The sequence below is a fragment of the Nilaparvata lugens genome, chromosome 1, assembly GCF_014356525.2.
Source record: "Nilaparvata lugens isolate BPH chromosome 1, ASM1435652v1, whole genome shotgun sequence".
Taxonomy (NCBI): Eukaryota; Metazoa; Arthropoda; class Insecta; order Hemiptera; family Delphacidae; genus Nilaparvata; species Nilaparvata lugens.
In genome coordinates, this window is record NC_052504.1 from 70,040,635 (window position 1) to 70,057,968 (window position 17,334).

The 17,334-nt window shown below is 34.7% G+C and overlaps 1 protein-coding gene across 1 annotated transcript in view; it reads left to right on the top strand.

Annotated features, from left to right (window-relative positions):
• Positions 1–15,667, top strand: part of LOC111052809 (glycerol-3-phosphate acyltransferase 1, mitochondrial) — a 29,617-nt gene extending 13,950 nt beyond the window's left edge. Inside the window, exons 11-12 of the mRNA XM_039438101.1 lie at positions 872–1,055; positions 13,674–15,667. Of these exons, the coding sequence (XP_039294035.1) occupies positions 872–1,055; positions 13,674–13,864 (375 nt within the window). The 3' untranslated portion in view covers positions 13,865–15,667. The remainder of the gene's footprint in view (positions 1–871; positions 1,056–13,673) is intronic.
• The last annotated feature ends 1,667 nt before the right edge of the window (positions 15,668–17,334 follow it).

The window sequence follows — 17,334 nt, forward strand, 5'->3', positions numbered from 1 at the left end:
ATATAGATTGGTTCAGAAAATGTATACAATCTTTGACAGTGAATATGTTGGTATGGCTGTTTCAGACCGCCGTAGCCGTACGTAGCTTGAGCTAGGTCTTTTGAAAGACGTTTGTATGCATCTACCAATGTAAATCGATCTGTCCATTTCAAACGGGCGTAGCATCGCGTCGCGTCTCTGTCGCTCTATACAACTAGAAAATCTCATTCTATTTTCTGAGGTGGTTTTGGGAATATTTTTCAACTGTAACAAATTGTAATATCAGTTGTGCAAATTTATAATTTGCCGATTTTATTTCAAATAGTGGAATTTTACCGAGTGTTCAAGTTGAATTATATTCATTGTAATTTTCTCGTTGAATGCTGAATAAATTTCTCCACTATCGAGCAAAAATTAAGTAGTTTACATACACTCAATTTGATTAGCTAAACCAAATTTTGAGTCAAATTCTGCTCGTTCATAATAAGCGTAAAAATTATTTTTTAAAAATTATCCATCGAAATTCAGTATAATCGTAATCGATGCTTCGAGAATATTATACACACTCCAAAATCTCATAGATTATTCGTTTTTATATCTTTACAGTTGAGTTTAAAAAAATATATAATGTGTTATTTCCAATTCAAGTTGAATAACCTGATTTAAGTGTTGGCCTGATGTCCTGATGCATCAGTACAATCCGTCTTATAAATTTCACTTGAGTTCACTAGGTTTAGGAACCGTAAATGGTTTCTCAAAAATATTTTAATAAGTGAGTGGTCGTAACAAACTTTCAAAATCCAAACTCCAATGCTATAAATCAGATCAATTATTAATCAATACTCGAATTACTCTGAAAGTTTGGAACTTATCATGTCGAATTTAATTTCAGATTAATGAGAGCAGTGAAACGTATCATTTCTACAGCCAACTTCTTAGGCCTTTCATTGATGTGTACATAATAAGCGCTACAAATTTGCACAGATTTGTGTCCCAAGTCATTCCAGAGAGAGATCATATAAAAGACGTCATCAGTGATATCAACACACAACTCCAAACTGGAAGTATTGAGTGCGGTAAGTACAATAAATTTATGTCTGTACTGTCATTAATATCATCATTAAAAATAGTCGATTTTATTTTTATGCCCTTGTCTAAAAATAACGTTGAATAAATACTTAATTTGAATTCAAAATATTCTCACCTCTCTATATTCTTCAAAGGGTTTTATGACTACCTAACTTTCCTGGTTGTTTTATGACAACCAATGGCGCTAAATAAAACGCTCAATTTTTCATCATTTTCTAAAACATCGCCATGTCTAATATGTTATCTCATTGTAAGTGTATAACCATAGAGAAAGTATAGCTATCTTTACTCTGTAGTTTAACTTACTAGTGCATAATATTGTGTAGTGAAATGGTCATTTTCCAGGAAACAGCCCCGACAAAATTTTTTTCGTCGGTTTTATAAGTATTTTTGGGCGCTGAATTCGAAGAATTAGAATTCGAATTAGAAGACTAGAGAAAGAAAAAAGAAACTAAAGGAAGAAGACTAGAGAAAGAAACTAAAGACAGAAAGAAGACTAGAGAGAAAAAAAGAAAGGAGAGTAGAGAAAGAAAGAAGACTAGAGAAAAAAACTAGAGAAAGAAACTAAAGAAATGAGACTAGAGGAGGAAAAAAGGGAGCCTAGAGAAAGAAACTAAAGAGAGAAAGAAGACTAGAGAATGATAGAATGAAAGACTAGAGAAAGAAAGAATACCAGAAAAAAAGAAAGAAGAATACTAGACTAGAGAAAGAAGAAGACTACAAAAAGAAAGAAGAAAGATTAGAGGGAGCTAAAAATGAAAAGAAGAATTCTAGACTAGAGAAAGAAAAAATACAAGAGTTGAAGAATGAAGAATGTTGGAGAAATGGAGGAGAATAGTAGAAGCTAGAAAATGAAAGAATAAGAAGAATTCTAGAGTAGAGATAGATAAAAAGGAATTAAATAGAACAGAATACATTGTTAACAGAAAATATCCTAAATACAGTATTGCATGATATAGGGTGATTCATTACAGTACAATGAACAATTTGAATCAATGATCGCACTAAACTTATAATATATTTGATTTCAAATATCGTACCTTGTGCTTCAAACAAGTACATTGTAGTCTGCAATTGTAAAGTAATTGCAAGTAATGTTTGCGAAACTACTATTATGTAGAAATTCTTCTATTATTTCTGAGTTAATTAACATAATCAGAATTTCCTGTAATCATCACCTTCACTATTCCTCAATTTATAAATGAGGAACTTCTGTATGAATTTGGTAATGTATAAATTGACAGCGCATGCGTGGAACTGGAAATAGTAAACATACAGTTTAATAATTTATGCCTCAACATTATTCAATTAATAAAAGTAGACAAAATAAGGACACTTCATTCTCTATCATTTCCAAACCAACAGTAATGCATTTCAAACTGATTCACAATGAAGGAAAAATAATTGAAAAACAACCAGAACCAATAATCATTCATTTATTATTCTCTACAACAAGGCCTTTCAGCATCAAGGATGAAGGAGGAATTCACAGTAAAAATGCTACAATATTTACTTTAGTTACTGTATTATTAGAATATAAATAATTGTAACACTTTTACTGTATTGGAATTAATTTGAAATGCATTACTGCTGTCTAAGAGTAAAGAGAGAGTAACCTCTCTGTTGGTAGCGGGTAACCCATGATCCAAAAGGGTGTAATTAAAAACTTGACCTGCTGAAATCTTGGAGAATTTAAATCGGCCTATAACAATGATGAAACCATCCTTGGTAAATTAAGAATTAATATGCAAAATTTCAAGTAGATCATTCCAATAGTTCAGACATAATGATGCGTCGCCGTACGTGTATAAGCCAATTCTTTCCTTTATAACATATTTATAGATCACTAATCATTCAAACTATTCCACTGGTATTATGACAACCAATGGCGCTAAATAAAACACTCAATTTTTCATCATTTTCGAATAACAGTAATGTGTTTCAAACATATTAGTCCAGTCAAATGGTCGTTTTTCAGGAAACAGCCCCGAAAGAATTTTTCTCGACGGTTCTATGTGTATTTTGGGGTGCTGAATTCGAATCCGAAATTTGCTGACACGCCAGAGGGCGGCTTAACCCCACAAAATCTCGGACTTTTTTTCGAATTTCCCATTCAATCTGGAAAACCTTGAGTTTCTCAAGAAAAATCATTTTCGACAAAATTAAAGAAAATAGAATTTCCGATAAATTGAGTGGTCGCGCAGGACTCTACCGTTTTTGATTCCTGAGCTACGAATTTTCAAAAATAAGGTATTCTTAAGGGTTTCTCAAAATTATGCAAACTCACCACTTTCACCCTATACAACTTGGATATTCCACTAGTAATGATGGTAAACCACACATCACGTGAAAGATCAATTAATTCTGAACAGGATTACTTAAGAATTTTCAAATTTAATAGAGGGTGATGGGGGGACACCCTAAAATAGAAAACAATTCATAAAAAATACAAATTTTTCATTATAATACCTTTTCAAGGCCTTCCTAACAAAAGAAACTATATTTCGGCTGAAATCATCAGAAGAGGGCTATTTTCTATGAGAATCACCCGTTAGATACACTTAATTCCATTATTTCCGGGTGGGAGGGCACCCATAAGGATACGTCAAGGATCAAAACTTTAAACACTTATAACTTTTGACAGAATGGTCAGATCTCCTTGTTCTACAGCTCATTCTTCTCAGCTCGTCAAGGCAGTTCAAAATTTGATGAGAAAATAAAAAAATCCTCTTTTAGTGTATTTTAGTCCATATTTAATACACAGAAAAATGCCCAATTTCTATATTCAAAACTGTGTATCTCGGTGAAATAAGTAAACTCTTCATTTGTAGAGCTTTAATCAAATAAAATTGAACATGACTTTCTACTAGTAACGGATCAACAACATTTGATATTTATGAATGAATCAATGACAACGAAAACATATGGTTTATCATATCATTCTACCCGGCTAGATTTTCGTGTTATCTTAGGGGCAAGATGACGGAGCGACACAGTGGACTCTTGTCCATCAGGGCGACGAATGTGAGCATACTCTGGGTTTGCCTCAATCAATTCAACTTCTTCTACTGATGAATCTTGCTTTGAATTTCGGTTCATTTTCTTCAGCCAAACTGGTCCTGGGCTCATTAGCCAAGATGGTAGTGACTGTCCATTTGTTGAGGATCTCATGTGTAGGAACATTCGTTCATGAGGGGTGCAATTTGTTGTAGTACACAAAAGAGATCGAATAGAGTGAAGTGCATCAGGCAACACTTCCTCCCATCGATTTGAATCAAGTCCTCGTGATCTTAGAGCTAGTGTTATTGCTTTCCATATAATTCCATTATATCGCTCTACTTGACCATTCCCTCTCGGATTGTAAGGCGTTGATCTACTAGTTGCTATCCCTTTTGAGCCAAGAAAGCTCTTCAACTCAGTTGACATGAAGGATGTTCCTCTGTCTGTGTGAATATAGCTTGGAAGGCCAAACATTGATATTAATGAGACCAGGCAATTTATGACTGTTCTCGCAGTCATGTCTGGACAAGGAAATACAAAAGGGAATCTTGAGTACTCATCAACCATCACCAGTAGGTATTTATTTCTTGTTTTTGATTGTACGGGTCCTTTGAAGTCCATATTAATTCGTTCAAAAGGTTTTGTTGCCTTTATGAGATTTCCTTTTGTCTTCATATACTGTGGTTTTATTTCAGAGCAAATTGCACAATTGGAGCAAATTTTCCTTACATCATCTACAGTATAGGGGAGATTTTTCATTCTGAGCCAGTGGTAGAAACGAGTTACACCAGGGTGACAAAGTTCATCATGGTATTTTGCCAAAGCTGAGTTCAATGTTGAACAACCAGCTGTAATACATATACGAGAGAGTGCATCAGCTGGTGCATTTTCTTTTCCAGGTCTGTAGACTATGTTGAATTTGTATTCAGATAATTCTAGGCGCCACCTTTGTATCTTTTCATTTTTTATTTTTCTATTGTGTTGAGTGCCAAACATGAATGTGACTGATTTTTGGTCAGTGATCAAAGTGAATTGTTTTCGTAGTAAATAGTGTCTCCATTTTCTTATAGACTCCACAATGGCATAGGCTTCTTTCTCAACAGCTGAATGCCTGGTTTCACTTTGGGACAAAGTTCGTGAGAAAAAGGCTACTGGTCGAGAATTTTGTGTTAATGTTGCACCAATTGCAAAATCTGATGCATCTGTCTCAATTATGAATGGTACATTTTCATCAACAAAGAGCAGTACCGCGGAAGCAATTTCATTTTTCAACAATTCCAAAGTTTCCATCTGATCTTGAGATAGAGGGAATTTCTGTATGTGGACAAGGGGGTGAATCTTTTGAGAAAAGTTTTTAATCCATCGGGAGTAATGAGCCAGTAATCCCATGAGTCGTTTCATTTCTTTAGCATTTCTTGGGGGTGGAAAGTTCATGAGTGGTGCAAGGCGTTCTGGGTCAGGTTTAATTTCTCCATGTTTTATCTCATACCCAAGGAACTTCAATGATTTTTTTGAAAATTTACATTTTTCTTCATTTATAGTCAAGCCATACAATTCAATTACTTGTTGAAATTTCTTAAGATTTCTGTCATGTTCTTCTTGATCTGAACCGCAAATGACAACATCATCCAAATAGGCAAAGCAGTCGTTCAAATTCTCTCTTTCTATAAGTCCGTTTATTGTACGTTGGAAGGCAGCTACTCCATTGGTTACTCCGAATGGTATTCGTTTGAACTGATAAAGTTTTCGGCCTACTTCAAAGGCAGTGTAATGTCGTTCATTCTCAAGAATCGGTATTTGATGGTAAGCTGACTTGAAATCTACAGTACTAAAAAAGTTGTACTTGGCAATTGTGTTTACAAGATCTTCGATCAATGGGAGAGGGTATGCGTCTAAATTTGTGAATTTATTAATAGTCTGTGAATAGTCTATGACCATTCGTTTCTTCTGTCCATTGGTTACAATGAAAGGCTGGGCACGCCAACTGGACTGGCTTTCCTCAATTATTCCTTCTGTAAGGAGGCGATTGACCTCATTCTTCATGAATTCATAGTCATCTTGTGGGTGTCTTCTGGATCGGGTAGTTATTGGGTGGCAATCGGGAGTCAAGTCATTGAAAAGGGAACATGGTTTTATCATGGCCTCCACCAAGAGGCAATCTTTCAAGGGTGGTGTGGTTGTAGAATTATTATCTATTACAAGAGGCTGTTTATTACCATTGAATGCTAAACTTATTGTAGAGTGATTCATCAAAAAATCGTGACCAAGTATCACATTGCAACAGCATTCTTTTAATACCAAGAGTTTAATATTGTTGTATTCATTTCCTTTGTACACAATATTGCTATAAACACATGCTTTTGTAGCGGTGTTATGTTGAACAGATGCAAATCTTATAAAACAAGAATCTGATGCAGTTTTAAATTTATTTGTTTTTGCAAATTTTTCATCAATAAAACTGGCAACACTTCCGGTATCAATAAGAGCTGGTGTATTTATTCCATTCACCGAAACAATAATTGTAGCTTTAGAAAGATTACTGGCTATACCAGCTGCAGTAATAGTTGACGTAGTTAGTTTTTCTTTGAGCGTTTTACTTTTACACACATGGGAAAAGTGTCCAATTCGGGAACATTTATGACAAGTCTTTCCTATTGCAGGACATTCTTGAGAATTTGAGTGTTTTTATATCCGCAACGTTGGCATTGAACGGATTTCTCTACAATTGCCTGTCGATTTTGGGTTACAGCATTAACATCTGAGAAAGATTCACTCAAGCTTATGTTTTTATTTTCTTCAACAGAGTTTGTATAACAAGTACTTTTAAAGGAGTCGGCATATGTTTTTGCGGATTCAAGAACACGTGCTTGGGAAACGGTTTCTTGTAGACTCAAATCTCCTTGTTGAAAAAGTTTCTCTTTAATTTCAATAGAACATAACCCTGAAACAAGAGCATCTCTAATATGCTCGTTTTTGTTTTCTTCGGCTGACACTCTAGTGAAGTTACATGATAAGCTTAATCTTTTTAGTTCAGAATAGTAGTGATCAATGGACTCACCTATTTGTTGTTTTGCATTAGCAAGGCAGTATCGTGCATAAATTTCGTTCTTCGGTTTAACGAACATATCTTCCAACATGGATATAGTTTCTTCATATGAAGTATAGCTTTCCACAATTTCGTATAAAGCAGGTGATAAGAAGTTTACCAATATTTTCATTTTGTCTTTGGTTGTCGTTCCTTCTAAGAAATTTTCGAACGTCTTTTTCCAATGTTTCCACTCTCTCTCTGCCGTAGGCGAATCTGGGTCGATAGATAATTCCTTTGGCTTGAGAAACTTGTCAATATGTGATTCCATCTTATCTTCTTCGTAGTTACGGTTTTCAATCGTTTTTGTCTTTTCTTTGTCGGCATTTTATTTGATTAAATTGAAATAAGTAAACTCTTCATTTGTAGAGCTTTAATCAAATAAAATTGAACATGACTTTCTACTAGTAACGGATCAACAACATTTGATATTTATGAATGAATCAATGACAACGAAAACATATGGTTTATCATATCATTCTACCCGGCTAGATTTTCGTGTTATCTTAGGGGCAAGATGACGGAGCGACACAGTGGACTCTTGTCCATCAGGGCGACGAATGTGAGCATACTCTGGGTTTGCCTCAATCAATTCAACTTCTTCTACTGATGAATCTTGCTTTGAATTTCGGTTCATTTTCTTCAGCCAAACTGGTCCTGGGCTCATTAGCCAAGATGGTAGTGACTGTCCATTTGTTGAGGATCTCATGTGTAGGAACATTCGTTCATGAGGGGTGCAATTTGTTGTAGTACACAAAAGAGATCGAATAGAGTGAAGTGCATCAGGCAACACTTCCTCCCATCGATTTGAATCAAGTCCTCGTGATCTTAGAGCTAGTGTTATTGCTTTCCATATAATTCCATTATATCGCTCTACTTGACCATTCCCTCTCGGATTGTAAGGCGTTGATCTACTAGTTGCTATCCCTTTTGAGCCAAGAAAGCTCTTCAACTCAGTTGACATGAAGGATGTTCCTCTGTCTGTGTGAATATAGCTTGGAAGGCCAAACATTGATATTAATGAGACCAGGCAATTTATGACTGTTCTCGCAGTCATGTCTGGACAAGGAAATACAAAAGGGAATCTTGAGTACTCATCAACCATCACCAGTAGGTATTTATTTCTTGTTTTTGATTGTACGGGTCCTTTGAAGTCCATATTAATTCGTTCAAAAGGTTTTGTTGCCTTTATGAGATTTCCTTTTGTCTTCATATACTGTGGTTTTATTTCAGAGCAAATTGCACAATTGGAGCAAATTTTCCTTACATCATCTACAGTATAGGGGAGATTTTTCATTCTGAGCCAGTGGTAGAAACGAGTTACACCAGGGTGACAAAGTTCATCATGGTATTTTGCCAAAGCTGAGTTCAATGTTGAACAACCAGCTGTAATACATATACGAGAGAGTGCATCAGCTGGTGCATTTTCTTTTCCAGGTCTGTAGACTATGTTGAATTTGTATTCAGATAATTCTAGGCGCCACCTTTGTATCTTTTCATTTTTTATTTTTCTATTGTGTTGAGTGCCAAACATGAATGTGACTGATTTTTGGTCAGTGATCAAAGTGAATTGTTTTCGTAGTAAATAGTGTCTCCATTTTCTTATAGACTCCACAATGGCATAGGCTTCTTTCTCAACAGCTGAATGCCTGGTTTCACTTTGGGACAAAGTTCGTGAGAAAAAGGCTACTGGTCGAGAATTTTGTGTTAATGTTGCACCAATTGCAAAATCTGATGCATCTGTCTCAATTATGAATGGTACATTTTCATCAACAAAGAGCAGTACCGCGGAAGCAATTTCATTTTTCAACAATTCCAAAGTTTCCATCTGATCTTGAGATAGAGGGAATTTCTGTATGTGGACAAGGGGGTGAATCTTTTGAGAAAAGTTTTTAATCCATCGGGAGTAATGAGCCAGTAATCCCATGAGTCGTTTCATTTCTTTAGCATTTCTTGGGGGTGGAAAGTTCATGAGTGGTGCAAGGCGTTCTGGGTCAGGTTTAATTTCTCCATGTTTATCTCATACCCAAGGAACTTCAATGATTTTTTTGAAAATTTGCATTTTTCTTCATTTATAGTCAAGCCATACAATTCAATTACTTGTTGAGATCTTAAGATTTCTGTCATGTTCTTCTTGATCTGAACCGCAAATGACAACATCATCCAAATAGGCAAAGCAGTCGTTCAAATTCTCTCTTTCTATAAGTCCGTTTATTGTACGTTGGAAGGCAGCTACTCCATTGGTTACTCCGAATGGTATTCGTTTGAACTGATAAAGTTTTCGGCCTACTTCAAAGGCAGTGTAATGTCGTTCATTCTCAAGAATCGGTATTTGATGGTAAGCTGACTTGAAATCTACAGTACTAAAAAAGTTGTACTTGGCAATTGTGTTTACAAGATCTTCGATCAATGGGAGAGGGTATGCGTCTAAATTTGTGAATTTATTAATAGTCTGTGAATAGTCTATGACCATTCGTTTCTTCTGTCCATTGGTTACAATGAAAGGCTGGGCACGCCAACTGGACTGGCTTTCCTCAATTATTCCTTCTGTAAGGAGGCGATTGACCTCATTCTTCATGAATTCATAGTCATCTTGTGGGTGTCTTCTGGATCGGGTAGTTATTGGGTGGCAATCGGGAGTCAAGTCATTGAAAAGGGAACATGGTTTTATCATGGCCTCCACCAAGAGGCAATCTTTCAAGGGTGGTGTGGTTGTAGAATTATTATCTATTACAAGAGGCTGTTTATTACCATTGAATGCTAAACTTATTGTAGAGTGATTCATCAAAAAATCGTGACCAAGTATCACATTGCAACAGCATTCTTTTAATACCAAGAGTTTAATATTGTTGTATTCATTTCCTTTGTACACAATATTGCTATAAACACATGCTTTTGTAGCGGTGTTATGTTGAACAGATGCAAATCTTATAAAACAAGAATCTGATGCAGTTTTAAATTTATTTGTTTTTGCAAATTTTTCATCAATAAAACTGGCAACACTTCCGGTATCAATAAGAGCTGGTGTATTTATTCCATTCACCGAAACAATAATTGTAGCTTTAGAAAGATTACTGGCTATACCAGCTGCAGTAATAGTTGACGTAGTTAGTTTTTCTTTGAGCGTTTTACTTTTACACACATGGGAAAAGTGTCCAATTCGGGAACATTTATGACAAGTCTTTCCTATTGCAGGACATTCTTGAGAATTTGAGTGTTTTTTATATCCGCAACGTTGGCATTGAACGGATTTCTCTACAATTGCCTGTCGATTTTGGGTTACAGCATTAACATCTGAGAAAGATTCACTCAAGCTTATGTTTTTATTTTCTTCAACAGAGTTTGTATAACAAGTACTTTTAAAGGAGTCGGCATATGTTTTTGCGGATTCAAGAACACGTGCTTGGGAAACGGTTTCTTGTAGACTCAAATCTCCTTGTTGAAAAAGTTTCTCTTTAATTTCAATAGAACATAACCCTGAAACAAGAGCATCTCTAATATGCTCGTTTTTGTTTTCTTCGGCTGACACTCTAGTGAAGTTACATGATAAGCTTAATCTTTTTAGTTCAGAATAGTAGTGATCAATGGACTCACCTATTTGTTGTTTTGCATTAGCAAGGCAGTATCGTGCATAAATTTCGTTCTTCGGTTTAACGAACATATCTTCCAACATGGATATAGTTTCTTCATATGAAGTATAGCTTTCCACAATTTCGTATAAAGCAGGTGATAAGAAGTTTACCAATATTTTCATTTTGTCTTTGGTTGTCGTTCCTTCTAAGAAATTTTCGAACGTCTTTTTCCAATGTTTCCACTCTCTCTCTCTGCCGTAGGCGAATCTGGGTCGATAGATAATTCCTTTGGCTTGAGAAACTTGTCAATATGTGATTCCATCTTATCTTCTTCGTAGTTACGGTTTTCAATCGTTTTTGTCTTTTTCTTTGTCGGCATTTTATTTGATTAAATTGAAATAAGTAAACTCTTCATTTGTAGAGCTTTAATCAAATAAAATTGAACATGACTTTCTACTAGTAACGGATCAACAACATTTGATATTTATGAATGAATCAATGACAACGAAAACATATGGTTTATCATATCACTCGGTAACCCGAAATGATAAAAAATGGTACTTGGTCTTTATTTGGAGAACAGAACGTCCTCATAATCATGAAGTAAGAACTACGAATCATGAAGTAAGAAGTAAGGATAATCATGAAGTAAGATACTTTTGTTTCAAAAAATCAAGAAATTCGCGATATTTTCCTCATTTTCACAGTCTCGACAGTTTTTCGATAATAAACAGTCGTGCAAGATGTATTTGAGGCAACGTAGCTTATAGAGCATGTAATTCTCTTTCATTTGAGACCAATCGCCAGTTTCTATCATTTATCTTACTCGTTTTAGAGACTCTTGAATAACAGTGAAATCGCAGAAAAAATGAGAAAATGAAAATAATTTTTTTCAATCGGTTGTAACTTATGAACGGTATTAGAATCAGAAAAACGATTCATGGTAGCGAAAAGAGGAGAAAATTCTCTACAACCTTGACTAATTTTTCGATTTTTTATCTGAAGTATTCCACAAGATAGGCCACTTTGAATATGTGAGACTGTGAAAATGATTAACGTATCACAATTACGCATATTTAAAGTTGCGTATCTTGTGAAATACTTCAGATAAAAAATCGAAAAAAGTAGTCAAGGTTGTAGAGAATTTTCTCCTCTTTTCGCTACCATGAATCGTTTTTCTGATTCTAATACCGTTCATAAGTTACAACCGATTGAAAAAAATTATTATTTTCATTTTCTCATTAAAAAATACCCCATTTTTGAAAATTCGTAGCTCCGGAACCAAAAACGGTAGAGTCCTGCGCGACCACTCAATTTATTGGAAATTCTATTTTCTTTAATTTTGTCGAAAATTATTTTTCTGTAGAAACTCAAGGTTTTCGAGATTGAATGAGAAATTCGAAAAAAATGTCCGAAATTTTGGGGGGCTTTGGGGGTGAAGCCGCCCTCTGGCGTGTCAGCAAATTTCGGATTCGAATTCAGCGCCCCAAAATACATATAGAACCGTCGAGAAAAATTCTTTCGGGGCTGTTTCCTGAAAAACGACCATTTGACTGGACTATATTCATAATGAAGGAATATGAACTTATTTGAACTAGATGTTCTGTACAGCTTTAAATGTTATTATTTTCAAAAAAAAAAAAAACACTAAAAAAACTACGCCATGTCCAATATGTTATCACATTGTAAGTGTATAACCATAGAGAAAGTATAGCTATCTTTACTCTGTAGTTTAACTTACTAAAGTGCATAATATTGTGTAGTCAAATGGTCATTTTCCAGGAAACAGCCCCGACACAATTTTTTTCGTCAGTTTTGTAAGTATTTTTGGGCGCTGAATTCGAATCTGAAAATTGCTGACATGCCAGAGAGCGGCTTCACCCCTAAAAACCCCAAAACCCCCAAATTTTGGGGCTTTTTTCAATTATTCCATTTTATTTCGAAAACCTTGGGTTTTTCAAGAAAAAGCATTCTCTACAAAATAAAATACAATAAAAATTTCAATAAATTGGGTGATCATGCAGGATTTCTCGTTTAGGAGCTACAGATTTCCAAAAAATCGTTATATTTTTCAAGGCTTTTAAAAAAATTCTGGCACTTCCACTCTATACAACTTGAAGTATGACTGAATGATGAAGAATGAAAGTACAATTAATTCTGAACAAGATTATACAGAAATTTTGAAATTAAGTATTTAGGTGAGGGGAATACTAGCAAAAATAGAAAACCATATCCTACAGTTAAAATACATTTTTCTCATTGTAATAACTTTTAAAAAAGAGTGAATAAATTTCAAAAAAATATTCAAAGTGAATAACTTTCACTTTGATTTGATTGTCTTCCTAACCAATCAAATCAATAGTTTTGTTCATATTGTTATACAAGTGTTATTTTGTAGAGAATGCTTTATCTTGAAAGAAAAATTGAAAAAAAAACAAAATTTGGAGTTTTTTAGGAGGGCTGCGTGATTCGCCCTCTGTCGTGTCAGCAAATTTTAGATTCAAATTCAGCGCCTCAAAATACATATAAAACTGACAAGAAAAATTGTATCGGGGCTGTTTCCTGAAAAATTACCATTTGACTGGACTAGTAGGCCTACAACTTGTGTTGATAATAGTGCATAATTAATTAACTAAATTTTCAAGATATACTCAAACTTACAAGTTACAATATCAATAGTGTATATCACTATATATGTCACTACATATAACTGATATATCACTATATATGTGTTCCTGGAAGCATCTGTTCCGTATAGTATTATCATGTAGGGTGGTAGTACTAAACCTTTATTTTGACGATATTGTAGAATTCAAATATCAATTTCATCATAACATAAATTGATTTTATAGGAGGAGATTGTGTGGTATTTCTCCATGATCACCCTATACTACTATAATACCATTCCGATTTCCCAAGAAATTTACAGTTATGCTATTGTTTTGCAGGAGAAAGTGTATCTGTCGACACTATTCGCAACTCTCTCAAGTTGTTTGAGAAATGGAATGTGCTGGAGTGCCATACTCAAGATAAGACCAAGGTATATTATCTCAACAAGCTCTATGACAACGAACAAAGTCTTGAAAAAATCACCAATCGTCTTTTGCAATTCTCTGCTATTAGAGAAAACTGCACTTGACATTCGATTCGAGGATAACACGTCATTGCGGTGTTCATCAACTCCAAGTCAGCTGCTGATGAATTAGACTGTATCTCTGCTACCTAGCAGGAATTGAGAACACCTCGTTGTGCTACTCCATTTTGGGTACTCAGAAATATTTTAATAAATTTCAAGCTACGAAACATGTTTTAGCTCGATTGAAGAAATATAACAAAATTGATGACGAAATTTTAATAAAATTATAAAATGTTGAAGCTCAACGGAGAATACTCCAAGTTTTCATCAAGGTCTTTCAGAATATTATTTTTTCATTGGAAAAGAGAAGCCAATTTTCTGTGACATGTAAATAATATGCTGAAGCTGCAAGTTTCTTATTTATACTAGTGAATTAAAAGTTGTGAATTTATATATAGTGTATAAAATAGTTTACTATGCAGCTGAATCACTATTGTTACCAAATAGCATGGAAGAATTTTACAAATCGCTCATTATAATGTGATTTATTCAAGCCATAAACATTATCATATCAATGAACTCGATAATAATGAAGTTTTTTCGTTCATATTTTTGTAAGAGACCGAGGTATTTTTTTCTCAATCTTAATGTGGCACTGGATGATAAATAGCTATTACATACCGGTGCATATTTCTTATCTATTCTATGTAAGGTTTTTGTTAAGTGTAATGTATTGAATCTCATCACATTTTCTATGAAAATGATTGCTAGTCGTACTGAACAAAAGTAAACATTTAAACTAACTCGATGAGTCAACAAAAATAAGCAATATCAATATTGAATTCTATCAGGAATCAAAAATAAAAATGAGGAATTACTCTTCGGATACCTGGTGGAAACAATTTTTAAGATAGTTGATGAAATTACTGGTAACATGAACAATTTATGAGATGTGTTGGAATGGTTAAAGAGCTAGAAATTTACTTACTGAATTTATTCATTCATTTATTGGATAGAGCAAACAATACAATAGTCTAAAAAGCAAAAACAGGCTATTGCCCAAAACTTTTTCTATTTCTTAATTTTGTCTCAAATTTAGTCTGAGTTCTTCGGATACCTCCGGATACCTTCGGAATTGTTCTCCGGTGGAGACAATTTTGAAGATTATTGATGAAATTATTGGTAACAAGCAAAATCGATGACATCAGTTGGAATGGATCAATACCTTGAAATTTACTTACTGAATAAATAACATTTTGTCTGAGTTTGCTAGCTAGATAGTTAAACACTAGTTAATTGGCCAATATTATTGTGCTGTGAAATTAACGAACATCGCACAGATTGAGCTCAATTCTGTGACTGACATTTTTCTGTTAATTAATAGAATGCATGATATTTCATCATTTCAATTGAAGGTAAAAATAAAAATATCGCACATCTTATAATTGGTTCTGAAATTAATTATCATTCATCACATTTACTAACTTATCAAGATGTTAGCTAGGCCTATTGTATTAGATGTCATATTATGATTCTGTTATTTTTTATGGTACCGCAGCGTTCATTTGATTTACCAATTGTAAATAATTTTATTTTTAGCATATAAGTGATTGGTTTATAATTGGCTCTCATAATTGAACTCTTGTGCGTCTGCATGTGGGTTTTTCTCATCAATAGGTAGGTAAATGTAATTTTGTCCTTTATGACAAATAATGATCAAATGAAAAGGCCAAACTCTAGATGTTCTACTTTCTAATAAATTCTTGTATGTTCAAAAGATTTATAATTTTGATTCTACTATATAACTTATTATTTATGATTGTTGTATATTTTTATTGTTCGAAAGATAAAATTTTGTTATTAGTATATTGTATAGTGTTAATCAATAACCTTTGTCAACACGAAAAGTATACCTACTAAGGCCCGTATGCAGATGCTCGGTTTAAATTGCTTGGTAAACCCGTCCTGTCCTCAAACCACAGGTTAATTTTGGTGCTGGTAAACGCAAAACCCAAAAAATGAGCAAAAGTTAGGTAATTATGTGATTACTCTCCTCAGGGTGTGAAGACTGGAATTGAACTGTATTAGATATGTAAAGATGGGCTGCTTGACTGATATATGACCTTTCCATTCATGTAAAACTTGTTTATAAATAGCACATTTGCATTATCACGTGCACGTAACAAATAAAAACTAAACTCAACTTTCTCCAACGGGAGATTTCAAAACATAGTCTATAATAGCACATATATGTGCGGAACGTAACGCAGCTCAGCCCGGGGAAAGGGTGGCTAGGGTAGTGGGTGGGGGAGGAGTAGAGCTCACCCAGCCATCTTCTCTAGAAGGAGTGGGGAGGAGAGGTGGAAGCACAATAACCAAACAATCACTCAGGATTCTCGCTCAACAGGCAAAATCCACCTTTGCGTTTAGCCCATAAATGGTTTAAATTCGAGTTTAATCACTACCACCTAAATTTACATGTAAATCTAGGTGGTACCTAGTGGTTTAAACCGTGCATATGTATGCTGATTCCATATTTAGCCAGTAAACCCCGTTTAAATAACTGGCTGAAAAGTGGATGCTCAAATTCGGGCGTTTAAACGGGATGAGCAGTGAGCCATTAGTGAGCTTAACCAAGGCCACTCTTGATGAACAGGCCTTGCGCTTCCCCCACCGCTTTGGGTGACACGCCACAAGAGTAGGCGGACCGCATGCCGAGGATTCCCGTATTTCCTTTTATTCCCCTACTGAAGTAGCTGAGTTGAAACCTAAATTAAACAATTGAAACAACTATTGTACTATTGAAAAAATTTCAGTACAGTAGGCTATTATTATGAATTTGATTTCTCACAACACTACCTACTCTGTAACTTGACACGTTTATACAAAGTGTAGGCTACTCTGTAGTCTGTATTGATGTATATTTAGTTCAGTAATTTTTCAAAACGTGGATAACAGTAAAAGCGGTAGGCCTACTTGAAGTGGAACTACAATTATTACAAACATTTATCATGCTATAAATTACATGTCTGTTCAGTTGGCCATCTAGAGGCGCACTAAGAACGGATTTGAAAAAAATTTCAAAGATACGCCCAAAATCTGCAATTTCTTGGTTTTTTCACAAACTAATTGGCAAAAAATGTTCAAACTTGGTACACAAGTTCAGCTAAGGTGTAGAAATGTTTTAGAAGATAAGTTTCGCCTTAAGTTCGGAGGACCAAGATCAACGGTTTTTGCTGCGTTTTCTAGGCCTTCTCAAGAACTAATTGACAAATCATGTTCAATTTCCGTACAGAAGTTCAACAAGGGTCTAGAAATCTCAAGAGAGGACGACTCAGAACTACGCCAAGAATAAGTCCAAGATAGGTGATTTTAATGCGTTTCCTCACATTTTGCATGAACTTATTGAGAGGAAATGTTTAAATTTGGTACACAGGCTCAGCTGAGGTGTAAAAATGTTGTATTTGGAGGCTCTTGGAATAACGCTCAAGTTTTGCAGCTTTTGATTGTTTTCTACGCCTTCTCACAAGAAC